Raw genomic sequence first — 18,490 nt, 5'->3', positions numbered from 1 at the left:
ACTGGGTCCAGTTCCCAGCACCCACATACTGGGTCCAGTTCCCAGCACCCACATACTGGGTCCAGTTCACAGCACCCACACACTGGGTCCAGTTCACAGCACCCACACACTGGGTCCAGTTCACAGCACCCACACACTGGCTTGCAACCATCTGTCACTTCAGCTCCTTCTGACTTCCACAGGCACTAAACACACAGGTAATACAAATACATACATGCGGGCAAAATATTAACACATTAAATAAATGAACCCAATTAATTTTTTTATAAAAGGTACAGTAGAAACAAATTGAGAAGTGCAAGCCTGAGTAGGGAGAAGGAAGTCAGTAGCCAATCAGAGTCAGGATATGGACATTATTATGGTCTGAATATGGCTTGTTTCCTGAAAGTTCATGCTCTAGAAACTTGATCCCATAATCTAAAGAAGTTAAAAGTGAGTCAGACTCTGAAGAGGCAGAACACAGAGGCAGTGATAGGGCAAAATGACCCTGGTAGGAAAAGGTTAGTGCTAATTCTTGGGGAGTGGGTTGGGTCTCAGGGTAGTTGTTGTTCAAGACTGAGCTGGGTCTCTCTCCAATGTCTTCCTCTCTTACCCTGTGACCCCTAGGTCACATGCTTGTAGCATGTGATGCCATGTTCTGACGTAGTCAGAGATCCCTCAACAGACACCATCTGTGCGCTAGCAGGAATCATGAAACAAATACACTTCTCTTTAAAAAACATATTATTCACTATTGGGTATTTTCTTATAGCAATAGAAATCAGATGAAGACAGATGTTTGCTGGTTTCTTTACATTTAACAATGCTCACATCTTTGTCTAGGTTCAGACACACTTATGAAATAGTTTCGTTTTTGTTTTAATTTATCACTATCTTGGCAGGGTCTTGTGTGATGTTGACAACCTGCAAAATTATCTGTGTTTGTTAGAAGAATGCCTTGGTATATCCTGACTGTACTTTTCTCTGTCTCCTAATGTGAAAAGCAGTTTCTACTCATCCCAGAAGAACCCTAGAAGTCATTCTGGAATTCTGAACTATGGGGACCACTCTGTTGTGTTTCCTTAGTAGCCAGCATGGTAACTTGCACTCTACAACTGCTCAATGAATTAATTAATTAATTTATTTATTTATTTATTACATATACAATATTCTGTCTGTGTGTATGCCTGAAGACCAGAAGAGGACACCAGACCCCATTACAGATGGTTGTGAGCCACCATATCGTTGCTGGGAATTGAACTCAGGACCTTTGGAAGAGCAGGCAATGCTCTTAACCTCTGAGCCATCTCTCCAGCCCCTGCTCAATGAATTAAATCACCAGCAGAGAGAACTCACTGTATCTCTGCTCCACTGAGGTAGTTTTCATTTTCAAGATCCAAGAACACTTGTAAAAGTTTTATTAATTAGGAATGTTGCAGCTATGACTAAAATGAGGATCCAGATTACCCTGAACCCAGGTGGGCCATAGGTGGACACACGGGTGTTCTTTAAGAGGGAGATTGGGAGCTGAGCTCCCAAAGTCCAGCTGAAGAGTGGGAGGAGTGAAAATATGATCAAAGAGGTCAAGACCGTCATGGGGACACCCACTGAAACAGTCTACCTGAGCTAATGGAGCCACCAACTCCAGTCGTAGATGGAAGGAACCAGCATAGGACCAAGCTAGACCCTCTGAATATAGGTGACTGTTGTATGGCTGGGGCAGACTGCAGGGCCATGAGCAGTAGCATCAGGATTTGTCCCTGCTGCTTGTGCTGGCTTTTTGGAACCCATTCTCTTTGGATGGATATCTTGCTCAGCCTGGATATAATAGGAAGGGCCTTGGTCCTTCCTCAGAGCAAGGTGTCTTGTCCTCTCTGGAGAGTGGATGGAGGGGGGGGTGAAGGTATGGGAGGAGAGGAGGGCGTGGGAACTGGGATTGGTATATAAAATGAAAAAAGGTAGCTTGTTTTCTTTTTAAAAAGTAAAATAAAATTTAAAAAGACATTTTTTTTAAAAGAGGGAGATTGGACACACAAGAGAGAGGTGAAAGATGGATTTAAAGAGGTAAAGTGAGGACTTGGGGAAGGAGCTGCAAGCTGTGGGAGCCAGCCATGATGAGCTAAATGTGAACAGATTGCCCAAAGGAAGTTCTTTTTTTCCAACCATTATCACCTGCCAGTGGAGGACTCAGCCATAGATAAGTAGGAGGCCTGAGTCTCAGTAGTTTACCCTGAGGCAATACCTGGTTGCAGGAAGGACCACAAACTGAGATTACCCAGCACCACCCAAGAGCAGACCATCCAAAGGAAATGCCTAAGGATTGCTGAAGACAGGATCACCTGCCAGCACACACTCACCAGGACACCCCTAGACAAATGTCAGCCAGCCAATCAGGGGTCCTGAACCTCAGAAATCCCTCACCCCCAAATATAAAAACCCAACTCTAACTGAGCTTTCAGTTTATTCTAATATGTTAGACATGTAGAGTGTGCAAACTTGCATAAAATAATGGCTCTTTGCTTTTACATAAGGGACTCGATATTCTTGTTGACTTTTGGGGGACTTTGCAGATTTGGGCATAACACAAGCCAAGGAAAGCAAGTGTTGTGAGATGCTATTCTGAGTATAATAGCCATTGCTGTCTTCTCTCTTTTTATGTGTGTGTGGTGTGTATGTGTGTGTGTGTGTGCGTGCGTGCACACATGCATGTGGTGTGTGTGTGTGTGCGTGCACACACAGGCATGTGTATGCGTGTTTGGAGGAGCTCCATGTTTATACATATGTAGAGCCCAGAAAGGTTGGGTATTTGGCTCGATTGCTTCCCACCTCCATTGCTGAGACAGTTCTTACAGAATCTAGAGATGGCAGCCAGCGAGCCTAGGAATCTGTGTGGTTCTGTTCGCTGGGGTTGGGGTTATAGGTGCTTGTCTCCATGACCAGCTTTTACGTGGGTGCTAGAATCTGAACTCTGGTGGCCACAGCAAGCGTTTTATCCACTGAGTAATCCACTATGACCATTTTAATCAGGGCAACTGGGTCAACCTGTAAATGTCCCTCAGAATGGAGCCCTTTGGGATTCCCCCATAATAGGGTGGGAGGAAGGTCTACCTGAAATCCTGCCCGCTGTCTCCAGCAGCACCTCCCAGCTGTACCTAATCTGCCCGGATACTGGTGGTCTCAGGTGGTGCTGGAATGCATGACGTACACGGAAGGTTACCTGAAGAGACCCAGATATGCCACCCTGAGTTGAGTGGTCATCCATGCCAGTGGGAAACTTTTCAGGGGTAAGTAACCCCTCACCCTTGCTCCTGAAAAACAGGCCTAGTAAGTTTGTTGATTCACCAAGCTAGCTTAGTAAAATAGTTTCTTTGGTCAGCTGGGCACTGTCTAGGATGGGTAAATGTTTGGTCATGCCCTCCCCCCCCCGGAAAAGTTCACACAATAGCAAAACCCAGAGCTGCAGGAGGCAGGAAAGGCTCTTTCTTGTCCAGGAGCCTCAGCTAAGAGAGGCATCCACTGTGAACCAGGGTGGTGATTGTCAAGACTTCTGGCCTCCAAAACTGTAGAGAGAACAAATGGCCATTGCTAAGACTGGGTCTCTATGCCTGGTCCTACAGCCCATGGAGGTAAATCTCCACCCAGAGCTGGAGTAGCACTGTTCATCCTGAAGCTAGGCATGCCCTCCCCTGCACACAGAGCCTGCTGCTCACACCCACTGACCCCAGAACAGCTTGAGATGGGACAGTCTGACACCTGGAGAACAGGAAGCTGAGAACTCACCCACTCACTAAATCTTCACTGAGAGCCAGTACTGGGCTTGGCCATATATCTGGGGTCCTGAACATTGCCACTAATGCTGAAAACAATGAGTGTAAATGGCTCAATACTGGTGGCCCTTGTTGAGATCAGCATCCAATAAGAGACTGTGGAACTCATATCAGACTTACAAACACAGACACAGCTTCTGAGAAGAGGATCAGGTGCTGGGGAGATGGTTCAGTTAATAAAATGCTTGTCCCACAAGCGTGAGGACTTGAGTTTCATCCCCAGTACACATGAAAAAATGTCAGGCTTGGTAGCAGGTACCTGTAACCCCAGAATTTGGAAGTGGGGACAGGAGAATCTCTGGGGCTTGATGACTAGCCATTCTAGTCAAATTGGTGAGCTTAAGGCCAAGGAGAGACTCTGCCTCAAAGGAGGTGGACACTGTTCCTAATGTGGATGTTCTCTGACCTCCACATGCACCAACTCACATGTGAAAGCACACATACACATATAAACACACTAATAGATACTTCTGGCCTCCACATGTACATACACACATGTACACCTGCATATATATGAACACACACATACACACAGTCACAGAGTGACAGTGGTAAGACAGAAGGGCACATATGGGGAAGGTGGCTTCCTGCAGCAAGAGGAAGTTCACTGCAGCCGCTGTGATAAAATGCTGGGCAGTTTATAAACAATAAGGCTAAAAGCCCAGCCTACATTCAGAATGGGTCTTCATACCTCAATCACCCACAGAAACTCCCTTATGGACATGCCAAGAGGTGTGTCTCCTAGGTGACTCTAGATTCTGTCAAGTTGACATTGTAGATTAACCATCACAGGCACCAATTCCTATTTAATCATCAAAAGTCCAAGCTTTAATGCCTCCCCTATTCCCCCAGAGACTCCCAACCCATCTCAGGATGCACCCAGTTAAGACCATAATGCTGTAGGAAATCATACAGCCAATAGCCTTTAAGTTAGCCACTCACTGGGGCGTGGCCTCTTCTACCATTTATGCTGATGTAAAGCATGCATCTGGCCTCTTTTCTGGCGCAGGATTCAGTTTCTGTTCTCCGTTCCAGCAGAGGATTCTGATCTGTGAGTCTACCCCTAAATACATAACTCTATTATTCTCAATTCTGAGCTAGTGTGGGATTTCTTTTAAGCGTCCTTCTTCACCAAAGAGGAAACAAGAGGTGGAATGTGGAAGAGAGGTAATGCCATGTAATAGCATGTAGATGAATAGAAATGGGTTAAGTTAAGTTATAAGAACTAGCTAGGAACAAGCCTAAGCTATAGGCCGAGCTTTCATAATAATAAGAAGTCTCCATGTCAGTATTTAGGAGCTGTCTGACAGGACAGAAAAAGACCTGTTACACAATTCCATTGACCCAACACTCTTGTGAAAACTGATCTATTTATTTGGAGAAAGACAGCCCCCTGGCCATGAACTATACATTCTATTTTTTTATATAAAATGTTCATTGGAGTTTTACTTGCTTGTATGTCTGTGTGAAGCTGTCAGAAGCCCAGGAGCTAGAGTTACAGACAAGTGTGAGTTGCCCTGTGGGTGCTGAGAATTGAATCCCAGTTCTCTGGAAGAGCAGTCAGTGCTCTTAACCACAGAACCATCTCTCCAGTCCCAAATTGTACATTCTTTTATTTATTTATTTATTTATTTATTTATTTATTTATTTATTTATTTATTATGTATACAATATTCTGTCTGTATGCCTGAAGGCCAGAAGAGGGCGCCAGACCTCTTTACAGATGGTTGTGAGCCACCATGTGGTTGCTGGGAATTGAACTCAGGACCTGAGCCATCTCTCCAGCAGAGCAAATTGTACATTCTTAAGTGGCTAAGAGAAAATTTTACGCTAATTTTACCAAAAATGTTAAAAGTCGAGGAAACTGTGTTTGTAAACTATACACAAAGGAGGCAGAAAGTCGGTGGAGTCACAGAGCTACAGCGGGCTGGCACCCTGCCCCAGGGTAACTGCTCTGTGATGCTTAAAACATTGCACCCTGTCTCCTCCTGGCTCCCTCATTTCCTTAGAGCTAAGTGGTACAGCGAGCTGGTTAACTGTTTATGTAAATTTTATTTTATGTGATGTCCATATTAAATGCCTGTACTGTTATAGTCTTTGATTTTTGTGAATTTCTATTTTTATACAAGTCTTTTACCTATCATGTTTTTTTGTTTTTGTGAATTTGAATCTGTGTATGCATGTGAAGTCCAGGGGAACCTTGGGTATTCTTCCTCATATACCAACCACCTTATATTCTGAAACAGGCTCTCGCATTGACCTGAAGCTTACTGATTAAATTAAGCTGGATGACTGGTAAGTCTCCTCTTGTCTCGACCTCCCAGGGCTAGAATTACAGACATACCACCACCAGCACAACCAGCACCAGCACCACCACCACCACGCACCCCCTTTTTTATGTCAATTCTGGAGATTAACCTGAGGTCCTCGTATTTCTGCACCAGACATGTCACTGTGTACCATGTATGTACATGCCTGAAGCTGGTGTGTACACATGGGTATATATTATTTCACCATATAACCAGGCTATAATCAATTTGTGCTTTCTACTGCTATAAGATCTGAGCTGCTTCTGATTTTGTTTTGAGTTTTATGAACACTGTGGAGTCTTCCATCTGTTGCTCGTCTGTGAGAATTTTTGTAGGGTAATTATCTCCCCATTTCTTTCCTCCCTTTGTGATATAGCAAGACCGGCTTAACAACAAAATCAATTGGGTGTGGGACACAGTGCAGTGGTAGAGCACTTACCTAGCGTGTTCAGGATCCTGGTTCAAAGACTGGAGAGATGGTTTATGGGTGGAAAGGAGGGTCTTACTAAGTTACCAGGCTGGCCTCCAGCTCACACTGTCCTCTTGCCTCTGCCTCCCAAGTGCTGGAACAACAGGTGTGCACCAGTGCACTCAGCTCCTGGACTACTTTTGTGGCTCAGGAATTGACCACAAAAGGGATTAACCCTTCAGTCTTGTGCAGGCTTAGGCAGTCATCCTACCTGGATCATAGCTCCAGGCCTGAAACAGGTTATGGTAACCTGGAGTTACCTGACCCTTGCTTGACCATGAAGCTAGAACACCAAGGGCTTGTTAGGTAAGGTATATTTCTCTCTTTGCCCCACCCAAACCCATCCCACAATCCCCTGTTGCAGAAAATTTGTTTATACTGTGAAGATGTATCTCTGTGATTGGTTTAATAAAGAGCTGAACAGCCAATAGCTAGAGAGGAGAGAAGAGGTGGGACTTCTGGTCAGAGAGAGGAACTGGGGATGAATCCAGGCCACACAGTTGGTAATAGAAACTAGATCTGGTTCAGTGGTTAAGAGCCCTGACTGCTCTTCCAGAGGCTCTGGATCAATTCCCAGCACCCACATGACAACTCACAACTTTCTATAATTTCAGTTCCAGGGGACCCAACATCAATGTACATAAGATAAAATAAATAAATTAAAAAAGAAACTAGACCTAAAACCATTGAGAAGTTCAAGGATTGAGACCAATGATTTGTCCCTACCCTCACTCCCAGAGAGCTGATAGTTATACCACTATCATCTGTTTTATCAGAAGCCATGCAAGTTTGAGCAAGTAACTTAATCTCTCTGTGCTCCAGGTTCTCATGTATAAGATGAGTTTGTGACATCATCTGCCTCTAGAGGTATCTTAGTTAGGGTTTCGATTGATATGAAGAGATACCATGACCACAAAAACTCTTAAATAAAACATTTAATTAAGGTGACTAGTTTACAGTTTCAGAGGTTCGCCCATTATCATCATGACAGGGAGCATGGCTGCGTGCAGGCAGACGTGGTGCTGGAGCTGAGAGTGCTACACTTTGACCAGAAGGCAGCAGGAAGTCAACTGACTGTCCCACTGAGTAAAGCTTGAGAAAGGAGACCTCAAAGCCCACCCAACAGTGACACTCCCTCTAACAAGGCCACAGCTAGCTCCTAATAATGCCACTCCCTTTGGGGGCCATTTTCTTTCAAAACCCCACAAGATTTGTGATGAAGATTAATACATCAATGCACAGAGAATCTTCCTCGAGCATGGCTGCCATCTACAGTGTGTTCACCTTTTGCCCCTCTTGGGATCTCTGCTGGTTCCCAAGACTTGAGCTCTTCCTCAAACCTCATGTTCCTAAATGAAGTGGTTCTGGGGAAATACTAGAGGCCAGGACCTCACTCCTGAGATGTACTCTTCGGTCTATCATTTTCCTTGCCTGATGCCATTAAAAGCTGCCACCACCTGGAGCAAGCTGAGAGGCGGCCCACACATCTTTTATGAAAATCCAACTAGCAGGTGCAAAGTGGAGATGAGCGGCTCAGCCCACTGGGAGGCTGAGGGTACCTCAGATAAACAGCAGGAGCAGGGAGGGATATAAGACAGAGAGCTGAGCCAGGCAGCCAAGGGCTGTTTAGTTATTAGAAGTCAATGATGCGATTAATCCCTGACTGGGATGAAGGGAAAGAGAATATGCCTGAGGTTGTAGCAGCAGACAGGATAGGAGAGATGTGCATGTCCTGGAGAGAACAGCCCCAGCCATTCGCCCCCAGCTACCTGTTGACTGCTGTAGGGAGGTCCTCTGAGACCTAGGGGCTCCCTGACTTCTTAGAGGGAAAGTTCATAAAGATCAACAAACCTCAGCAAAGAGATCTCAAAATGGCATTTTGTAGGATCAAAGCCATAGGGCAAGCTAAAGGGAAGATACAGAGAAGACATGTTGGGTGCTCAGATTGGGAAACACACACCACTGGGGCACCTTTATGATCAGGCTATGCATCTGATCATGGCCTATGACCCTGACTGTGGTGTATAACTTGACTGCATGGACCTGGCTGTCTTGATATACCCTGTTAGGAAGCACTTGATGTGTGCCAGGGCCCAGGAAGATTAAAAAATACCACTATTGTGAGTGTCATATTTATTTTTCCTGTTAGGACAAAATAGCTGGCAAAACAAAACAAAACAATAAAGAGTAGAGGGTCCTGGAGTGAGGCGAGCGGAGCCGGAGACGAGAGCAGAGGCCGAACTCAGGTTCTGACAAGATGGCCGGGCTGCCCTGTAGGATCATCAAGGAAACCCAGCGTTTGCTGGCAGAACCAGTTCCTGGCATTAAAGCAGAACCAGAGGAGAGCAATCCCGTTATTTTCCTGTGGTCATTGCTGGCCCCCAGGATTCCCCCTTTGAGGGAGGGACTTTTAAACTTGAACTGTTCCTTCCAGAGGAATACCCAATGGCAGCACCTAAAGTACATTTCAGGACGAAAATTTATCATCCTAATGTAGACAAGTTGGGAAGAATATGTTTACATATTTTGAAAGATAAGCAGTCCCCAGCACTGCAGATTTGCACAGTTCTGCTATCAATCCAGGCTCTGTTAAGTGCTCCTAATCCAGATGATCCATTGGCAAATGATGTAGCCGAGCAGTGGAAGACCAATGAAGCCCACGTCATAGAAACAGCGAGAGCATGGACTAGGCTATATGCCATGAATAACATTTAAGTCTATCAGATCATCAAGTGTACATCACTTCTCCTGTTCTGCCGATACTCTTCCTTTTTTGTTTTCATTTAATGGACACAGTCTTAGAAACATTGCAGAATAAAAGCCCAGGCACCGTCATCTTTGCACACGAGCAGATGTGTGTCTTGTCCTGATTCACTGTTGGAAAGCATGAGCAGAGGCTAGAAGTGTCATTTGGGTTGTTGTGAAGTGTTTAAAAGCAGTGACTCTGCTTGGATTCATTTCCCCATCATGGTTTAAGTACAAAGCACTGTGAATGAAGGCAGTTGTCAGGATTAGCTGCTAGGGGTATGGGTCTTTTTATTTTATTTTTTAGGGGGAAAGTTTTATTTTAATTTTATGGTTTCCTTTCTCCCTCCCCCTCTTATGGGATCTAATTGCAGTGGTTAAATGCAGCTAATCAGTTTTTTAGCATATGCTCTCTAGCCAAGTCTAACTTTAGACCCTGTAGATGGACAAGCTTGATTGTCTGAACCAAAATGGGAACATTAAATAAACATCACATCCCTCACTAATAACACTGTGACTTTGCTGTCAAGTGTAGATTCTCTGCCCCATTCCCCCAAAAAGAAGAAGAAAAGCTTGTGACTATTTTGTATGGCTTATCTGGAAACGTCTGTAAATCTTATATTTTAGTAAAATATTTTTTGTTATTCTGAAAAAAAGAGTAGAGGATCTTATGCGGGCTCACTGTCTGTGGGTGCAGCCTGTTATCGTGGAGAAGGCTTGGTAGCAGGATCATTACACTATGATCTGCAAGTCCCAAAGCATCACTCTGTATCCTGGATCTAGAATGTTCCCCACAGGCCTACGTGTTAAAGGCATAGTTCCAAAATGGTACTCTTAGAAGGCAGTGAGGACTTTTAAGAGGTGGGACCTAGTGAGAGGAAGACCATGGAGGGAATTCCTTAGCAGAAGATTTTGGGACCCCCATCTCTCCTTTCCAGGGTATTCTGCTTCTTCCAGGCTCACAACAATGAGACCAACTGATTACAGACCTGAAACGGTGAACCCAGAGAGTCCTCTCGGTTTATGAATTAATTATCCCAGGTATTTGTTGGCATAACAGAAAGCTGCCAACAGTTTCTGTTCAAAGAAAGGACATTGTCCAATATGACTTGTGTCTGCTCTGAGCCCTCAACTCAACACATGGTGGGAGAAGGGGTTTATTGTAGTAGATAAGATGGAGAGTTCAGCAGAGGTATCTGGAAGGGTCCAAACTGAACCAGGCCATGGGGGCAGGAAGAAGAATGAGAGAAGAGAGAGGGCAAGAGAGGGGACCTGGAGCCAGGAGCAGAGGACAAAGGGAGCACATGGCCAAGTTGTATAGAAAAGAAGAAGCTGGGGAAAGGGAAGCAAAGCCTGGCCCATAGGCTGGAGAGGTTTAGGGTAGAGAGTGGTGGTGAGCCATGCTGGAAGGAGCCAGGACTCTATAGCTGGTGATGCTGGGAGAACCTGGCAGTTAGCAGCTGTTTTGATGAGGCACAGCAGTGAGCAGGCATGTGGTACAAGGAGATGAGCAGGAAATGTTGATAAGAAGGGTGTGATGGGTAGATGAAGAGCATTGGTCACAGCTCAGAGACTTGGGTCGGTGCTGGTTGGTGAGGAGGTGGCTCCTCCCTGGGCTGACTGGAAGTGGGGTTTCTGAGAATCTAGGAGTGGCTGGTAGCACTCAGCTAAAGAACTAGGAGTGTTGGTGAGCAACCCTGGGCAGGTATGAGGCAGAAGCCTAACACACTCGGAAGACATCAGGTGGCTGTAGCTAAGGTCTGAAAATATCAGAGTGCTGTAGATGAGAAAGAAGCTGTCCCCAGACTCCTTTTGACAGCCCATGGGTGCTGGCACTCAGAGAGCAGGCAGGGAGGGCTCTGTAGTGCAATACATGGTTTAGGTACTGACTGAGCCTTGTCCCAGGTTTATTGGGGACCTGACAAAGATGGTGAAGCAAAACAAACCTGGTATGGGCATGCAGGCATCCAAGCAGGAGCTAGTTCTGCTCTGGAGGGGCTGAACAATCCAGGGACAGAGAATCTGCATTGGGATTTGCTTCAGGGCAAGACTCTGCCTCCGAGACAGACATGAGTCCCAGCTGTACTTCTGCTGTGCGCTGGCTACTGACCTCAAGTCAGTTGTGTCTCTATTGCCTCAGATTCTACATCCATGCAGGGGAAAGTAGAACATTTTGTTGGTTTCTGTGAATGAACTATACTATGAGTAGGGTGCACTATGTGACACTTCAGAGGTCCTAGGAAGCAGTAGCTCTTAGATGCCTTGCCTTGGGCCCAAGTACTAGGAGAAGCTCCTGAGTTCTCACCAGCACTCAGAGAATGGGTAAATTTTCCTCTCCTACTACTCAACATTCTGGCCGGGGAAAGACAAGGATGGGCTTTGCATCCAGAGGAAAGAGAGTAACAAACTAAGGAAGAAATAGAGGAATGATGGCAGCTGTTCCCAGACCTGCTCTGAAAAGGATCTGCACATGGCCACCTGAACTGTGGAACACAGGTTAATTCATGGGTCCCATGGCGTCTGTGGGCATAACATGTTTACCTCAGAGCAGGTCTAACAGAACCAGTCTCCTTGTGGGCATAACTGCCACTGGTTCTGCCAAAGGCTGTTAGTCTTGGTCTCATCCTCTGCTAAATGGGATAAGCACACACCCTGCTGAACAGGCAGGACTGAAAAAAAAATCACCAAGGAAGGAATGGTGGCTTGACCTGTCTGGAGGGTGATGCTCCCCAATTCTACTTCTGGCAGAGGGTGGGACTGAGCTGACAGACAGGTACCTCTGTTTTGTTGCTTTCTGTTTTAGACGGAATGGATCCAGCTGGACTTGCTGTCATTTTAGAGTTTCCATGAATTCTATGTCCAGTAGCCTGGGCAGGATGCTGGCTTAGGGATTGGAGCAGGACGAGCCCACTGTGTGCAGCACACACGCAAGCACAGCTCTTGCTTGATGCATAGTATATGCATCTTCACTTGGGCATAAGTATATTCAAGTTTAGGGGTCTCGCGTGTTCTCTCTGGTTCTAGAGACCATCACAGAGCCAGGAAAGATGCCTGCACATCTTTGCAGACCCTGGTGTTCAGAGTGCTGTTTCATTTCCCTAGAGTTCTAACAGGCACACAGTGAGCATTTAGAATCCAAGCACAGCAAACAGTTTTTAAAGATATCTTTTCTCTTGCTCCTTCCCCAGGGATCCTAAGCTCTAGAGACCCAGATCACCTCCCTTCCTGCACGTGAGGGCAGCAAAGCCCAGGCCGGCCCAGCTTTGCCTGTTCAGCTCACACCAGGGCAGCCCCTGTGGGTACCCCAACCTAATGAGTGCCAGGAAAAGAGATGTGGGTTTGGAAGCCGGCTAGCCTGAACTCAACCCAGGGGCCTTGTTTAGCAGGTGGACATGGTGGTAACAGCTGGACATGGTAGTACCCATAGCACTCACCCAAAACCTGAGAGGCCAGCCTGGAATATATACTGAGACACTGTCCCACAACAAAACAAAATAAGAAATAGATGACAATACCCACCTCTTTAGGGTCTAGTAAGAATCTAAGGTTCTTTTTGCATATAAAATTAATATTTGAGCAAAGCATATAATTTATACGTATTTTAGATAATTTAAAACTTACCTCTAAACATCATACCACATCTCCTTAGAACAAGTAAGAGGCTTTACGTTCACAGACTAGTCATCCTGATTACATATTTCCCTGGAATGCTGCTGGTGGTCTCCACAGCAAACCTTAGCTTACTCTTTCTGCTAACTCAAAATAAGAAGCTGCCTTTCTCCACACACGTGTGCATACATGCATTAGTATGTATACACGATTGCATGTGCACACTTATGTGTACACATACCTTCATAGTTTCATCAGGGTGTAGCTGTCATAGCACCACCATAGGGCCCTACATTGTCAATATTCTAAGATTAATTTGTGAGCCGGTAAGCCAGCCCAGCTCAAGCCCAAGGAGATGGGAAGTTAGAAGAGTTTCTCAATACAACAAAATGCGTCTATCACATGACAGGCCAGAGAGCAAAGCTTTTGAGAAATACCATAACTAACCACTTTCTGGTACTTCCCACTTAAAATAGCAAAGCTGAAACATAAAGACAAATTTCTTTCTTTTCTTTTTCTTTTCTTTCTTTCTTTTAGTTTTGGTTTATTTTTATATTATTATTATTATTATTGTTATTATTATTATTATTATTATTATTATTTTTGAAATGGGTTTTCTGTGTATTCCTGACTGTTCTGGAACTTGCTTTGTAGACCACACTGGCTTCAAACTCAGAGATCTGCCTACATCTGTCTCCTAAGTGCTGGGATTAAAGCTATGTGCCACCACTGCCCGGCAAAGACAAATTTCTTAAGGGTCCCAGAAGCCCTGGGATTTCCAGAAAGAGAAGACTGTAGGTGCCACCTGTATATATCTTCCATGGTGACTCCAACCCTATCTACCCTCACCAAAGAAACCAGGATGTATTTTTTAATAATTTGTTGGTTTTCTACTTTCTTCCCTTAAACTTTTTTAAATCAAGAAAACTGAGTTTAAGCCAGGCATGGTAGCAATACCTTTAATCCCAGCACTCAGGAGGCAGAGGCAGGCGGATATCTAAGTTCAAGGCCAGCCTCATCTACATAGTAATTTCCAGGACAGCCAGGGCTACACAAAGAAACAGTCTTAAAAAATCAAAACCAAGAAAGGAAAAAAAGGGGGGGATGGAAGGAAGGAAGAAAACTGAGTTTAATTCCTTGAACATGTGGTACCCATGAGGGGTTCTCTTAGTGCCTGTAAGGGCTCAATGTTAGTACATGATGTTCCATCCCCCTTGTTCTTCAGGCCACTTCCGTCCTACACACCTCTACCTTGCTTCCCCACTCACTCACATGAACCTGAGTTCTGACTCTCGACGGACCAGGACTTCACGGAGACGCTGGATTTTCACCATCTCCAGCTCGATCTCCTCTGGCATCATACTGGTCTCAGCCATGGAGATGATGTCCAGCTGGCCTGTGTGAACAGGAAACTGGTGTCAGGACGCTAATGCCATGAGGGCTTTCAAAAACTCCCACCAGGCATGGGGGTGAGTTTCTTCATCCTAGATACTAAAGATGTGAGTTCGAGTTCCATCTGGAACACACAGGAGACAGGCGGGTTGTGAGTTCGAATTTCATCTGGAACACACAGTGAGATCCTGTCTCTCCAAAAAGATAAGAATTTCTACAGGGAAAATTGTGCTATTGCTCTGGGGAGCAGCCAAAGCCCCAGCAGCCGTAACACACCACAGGGGCAGAGACATGAACTGGGCTGACAGCGGATGTGAGCGAAGGATCCTCCCAAATCCAGGAAACTCACGATGCTACGGTTTAAACGTGACTTGTGTCCCAGCATAACGAGGTGAAGAGAAAGGGGAGCCTCTGATACATGATTAGAGAGAAGGTGTGCTTCTTCTTTCACAGGCCAGAGCCAGAGACCTCTGTGGGAGCAGGCCTGAGCCAGCGCGTCAGCGACCTGAGCCGGAGCAGGCCCAGGCCGGAGGCAGCAACCTCCACAGGAGCATGCTTGAGCCAGTGACCTCTACCAGAGCAGGCCCAAGCCAGTGACCTTTGTGGGTCCAGGTGCGAGTCCGGGACCTCTGAGGGAGCAGGCTGGAGCCAGCGACCTCTGTGGGACTGGGCCCAACCGGGGACATCTACAGGAACAGGCCTGAGCTAGCAACCTCTGCAGAAGAGGGACTGAACCAGTGATCTCTACAGGAGCAGGCCCAAGGCAGCGACTTCAGAGACCTCAGCGGGACCAGTCCCAAGCAAGCAACCTCCATGGGAACAAGCCCAAATGACCCCCCAGTACTATAGAGCGACCCCCAGGAGTGCTGAACAACCTCCAGGAACACGGAGTGACCTCTGGGGTGATTGGAACCATAATCCTGACTGCACCACAAGGAGCAACCATCTGAGCCTTGGATCCACTGGCACCTGGAAGATTGATCATCAGAGAGACAGCCAATCAGAGGAAAAGATGGTAACACACTCAACACCACAAAGAGTAACATGACACCAATAAAACTAGTGGCTTACAACAGCAAGACTTGAACAATCAAATATAGATAAAGCAGGAGAAAATGACCTAAAAAAATAACTTTAGGAGAATGTTTGAGACCTTTGAAGAGGAAATGAAAAATTCCCTCAAAGAAATGGAGGAAAACACAGTCAAAAAATTGGAAGGAATCAAAAAATTCCTTAAAGAAAACCAAGAAAAAGAAATCAAACAGATGAAAGAAACAATTCAAGACTTGAAAACCGAAATAGAATTAATAAAGAAAACACAAACTGAAGAAATTATAGAAATGGAAATTATGAGAAAATGATCAGGAACCACAAATGTAAGCATAAACAGCAGAATATAAGAGATGGAAGAGAGAATCTCAAGCACTAAAGATAAGATAGAGGAAATAGACTTATGGGTCAAAGAAAACATTAATTCTAATAAAAGCTTAACACAAAATATCCAGGAAATATGGGAGACCACAAGAAGACCAAACTTAAGATTAATAGGGACAGAAGAAAGAGGAGAAGTCCAACTGAAAATCACAGAAAATATATTAAAAAAAAAATCAAAAGAAAACTTTCCCTACAACCCCAAGGTCCAAATCAGGAGCAGAAGGAGAGAGAGCATGAGCAAGGAACTCAGGACCGTGAGGGGTGCACCCACACACTGAGACAATGGGGATGTTCTATCGGGAACTCACCAAGGCCAGCTGACCTGGGTCTGAAAAAAGCATGGGATAAAACCGGACTCGCTGAACATAGCGGACAATGAGGACTACTGAAAACTCAAGAACAATGGCAATGGGTTTTGATCCTACTGCACGTACTGGCTTTGTGGGAGCCTAGGCAGGTTGGATGCTCACCTAACTAGACCTGGAAGGAGGTGGGTGGTCCTTGGACTTACCACAGGGCAGGGAACCCTGATTGCTCTTCGGGCTGATGAGGGAGGGGGAGTTGATCGGGGAGGGGGAGGGAAATGGGAGGTGGTGGCGGGGAGGAGGTAGAAATCTTTAATAAATAAATAAATAAATAAATAAATAAATAAATAAATAACCTTTCCTAACCTAAAGAAAGATATTCATATGAAGATACAAGAAGCTTGCAGAACACCAAATAGACTGGATTAAAGAAAAAAGTCCCCTTTCCACATAATAATCAAAACAAAAAACATCCAGAATAAAGAAAGTATATTAAGAGCTGCAAAATAAAAAGGTCAAGTAACATACTAAGGCAGACCTATCAGAATTACACCTGACTTCTCAATAGAAACAATGAAAACCAGAAGGTCCTGGTCAAGCATTATGTAGACATTAAGAGACCACAAATGTGAGCAGAGACTACTATACCCAGAAAAGCTTTCAATCACCATAGGTGGACAAGACAAGATATTCCGTGACAGAACCAGATTTAACCAATACCTAGCTACAAACCCAGTCCTACACAAAGTACTAGAAGGAAAACTCCAACCCAAGGACGTTGGCTACATCAACAAAAACCAATACAATAGATGATCTTACAGCCACAAATCCCAAAGAAGGGGAAAACACACTCAACATCACCAACAACAAAAATAACAGGACCTAGCAATCACTGATCATTAATATCCCTTGATATAAATGGACTCAACTCATATATAAAAACACACAGGCTAATGGACTGGATATGAAAACAAAATCTATCCTTCTGCTGCAAACAAAAAACATACCTTGGTGCATGAGTCTGGGACCTCTGAGGGAGTAAGCCTGAGCCAGGTCCTCTGCAGGTTTGGGCACATTCGAGTCTGGGAGCTCTGAGGAAGTAGATTGGAGCCAGAGACCTTTGCAGGACCAGCCCCAAGCCAGGGACCTTCACAGGAGCAGATCCAGACCAGGGACATTTAGAGAAACAGGTCTGAGCTGACAACCTAGACCAGAGCAGGCCGGAGACAGGAAACTCCATTGGAGTGGAGCAAACCCCTGGGAGCTGCGAGCGACCTCCAGGAACATGGAGTGATCAACGCTATAACTAGAACTGTAACACTGACTATACCACGAGGAACAACCTTCTGAGCTTTGGATCCACTGGCTCCTAGAATTTTAATCACCAGAGTCACATTCAGCCCCGACCACACCTATTAGAGGAAAAGATGAGTAGACAAGGTAAGAACACACACACTACCACAAAGAGCAACATGACACTAGTAAAATCTAGAGACCCTTCAACAGCAAGACTTGAACAACCAAATAGAGTTGAAGCAGAAGAAAATGACCTAAAAAAATGAATTCAGGAGAATGTGTGAGACTCTTAAAGAGGAAATGAAAAATTCCCTCAAAGAAATGGAGGAAAAGACAAACAAAAAATTGGAAGACATCAGTAAATCCCTTAAAGAAAACCAAGAAAAATCAGTAAAACATATGAAAGAAACTATTCAAGACTCAAAAACTGAAATAGAGACAATAAAGAAAACACAAACCAAGAGAATTATAGAAACAGAAATCATGAGAAAATGATCAGGAACCACAAATGCAAGTATGAACAGCAGAATACAAGACATGTCAGAGCCAGAACCTGGAAACAACCTAGATGCCCCTCAGCTGAAGAATGGATAAGGAAAATGTGGTACATTTACACAATGGAGTACTACACAGTGGAAAAAGATAATAACATCTTGAAATTTGAGGACAAATGGATGGATCTAGAAAACAACATATTGAGTGAGGTAACCCAAACCCAGAAAGACAAATATCATATGTGCTCACTCATAAAGCAAAGAAAAACAGCCTACAGTTCACAATCCCAGAGAACCTAGACAACAAGGAAGACCCTAAAAGAGACATACATGGATATAATCTACATAGGAAGTAGAGAAAGACAAGATGTCCTGAGTAAATTGGAAGCATGGGGACTATGGGAGAGGGTAGAAAGGGAGGAGAGAGAAAAGGGGTGGGGGAATGAAGAAAAATTTACAACTCAACCAAAAAAATTTAAGAATCAAAAATTAAAACAGGATCTATGTCAATTCCAAAAAAAAAAAAATCAAAAATTGAAACGCACAAACTCTACTACTAAAAAATTGACCGGAGTTAACAACCACTGGTCATTAATATCACTTAATGTCAATGGACTCAACTCACCTATAA

At 44.7% G+C, this 18,490-nt stretch overlaps 1 protein-coding gene and 1 pseudogene across 1 annotated transcript in view; one reads left to right on the top strand and one right to left on the bottom strand.

Moving 5' to 3' along the window:
- Positions 1 to 18,490, bottom strand: part of C7H16orf45 (chromosome 7 C16orf45 homolog) — a 68,981-nt gene that overhangs the window by 17,480 nt on the left and 33,011 nt on the right. Inside the window, exon 2 of the mRNA XM_005350351.2 lies at positions 14,211 to 14,334. Within this exon, the coding sequence (XP_005350408.1) occupies positions 14,211 to 14,334 (124 nt within the window). The remainder of the gene's footprint in view (positions 1 to 14,210; positions 14,335 to 18,490) is intronic.
- LOC113456310 lies at positions 7,722 to 13,413 on the top strand (annotated as a pseudogene).

The sequence above is a fragment of the Microtus ochrogaster genome, chromosome 7 (assembly GCF_000317375.1).
Source record: "Microtus ochrogaster isolate Prairie Vole_2 chromosome 7, MicOch1.0, whole genome shotgun sequence".
Taxonomy (NCBI): domain Eukaryota; kingdom Metazoa; phylum Chordata; class Mammalia; order Rodentia; family Cricetidae; genus Microtus; species Microtus ochrogaster.
Note: the sequence above shows the minus strand (reverse complement) of the source record. Positions and strands in the feature narration are given on the sequence as shown.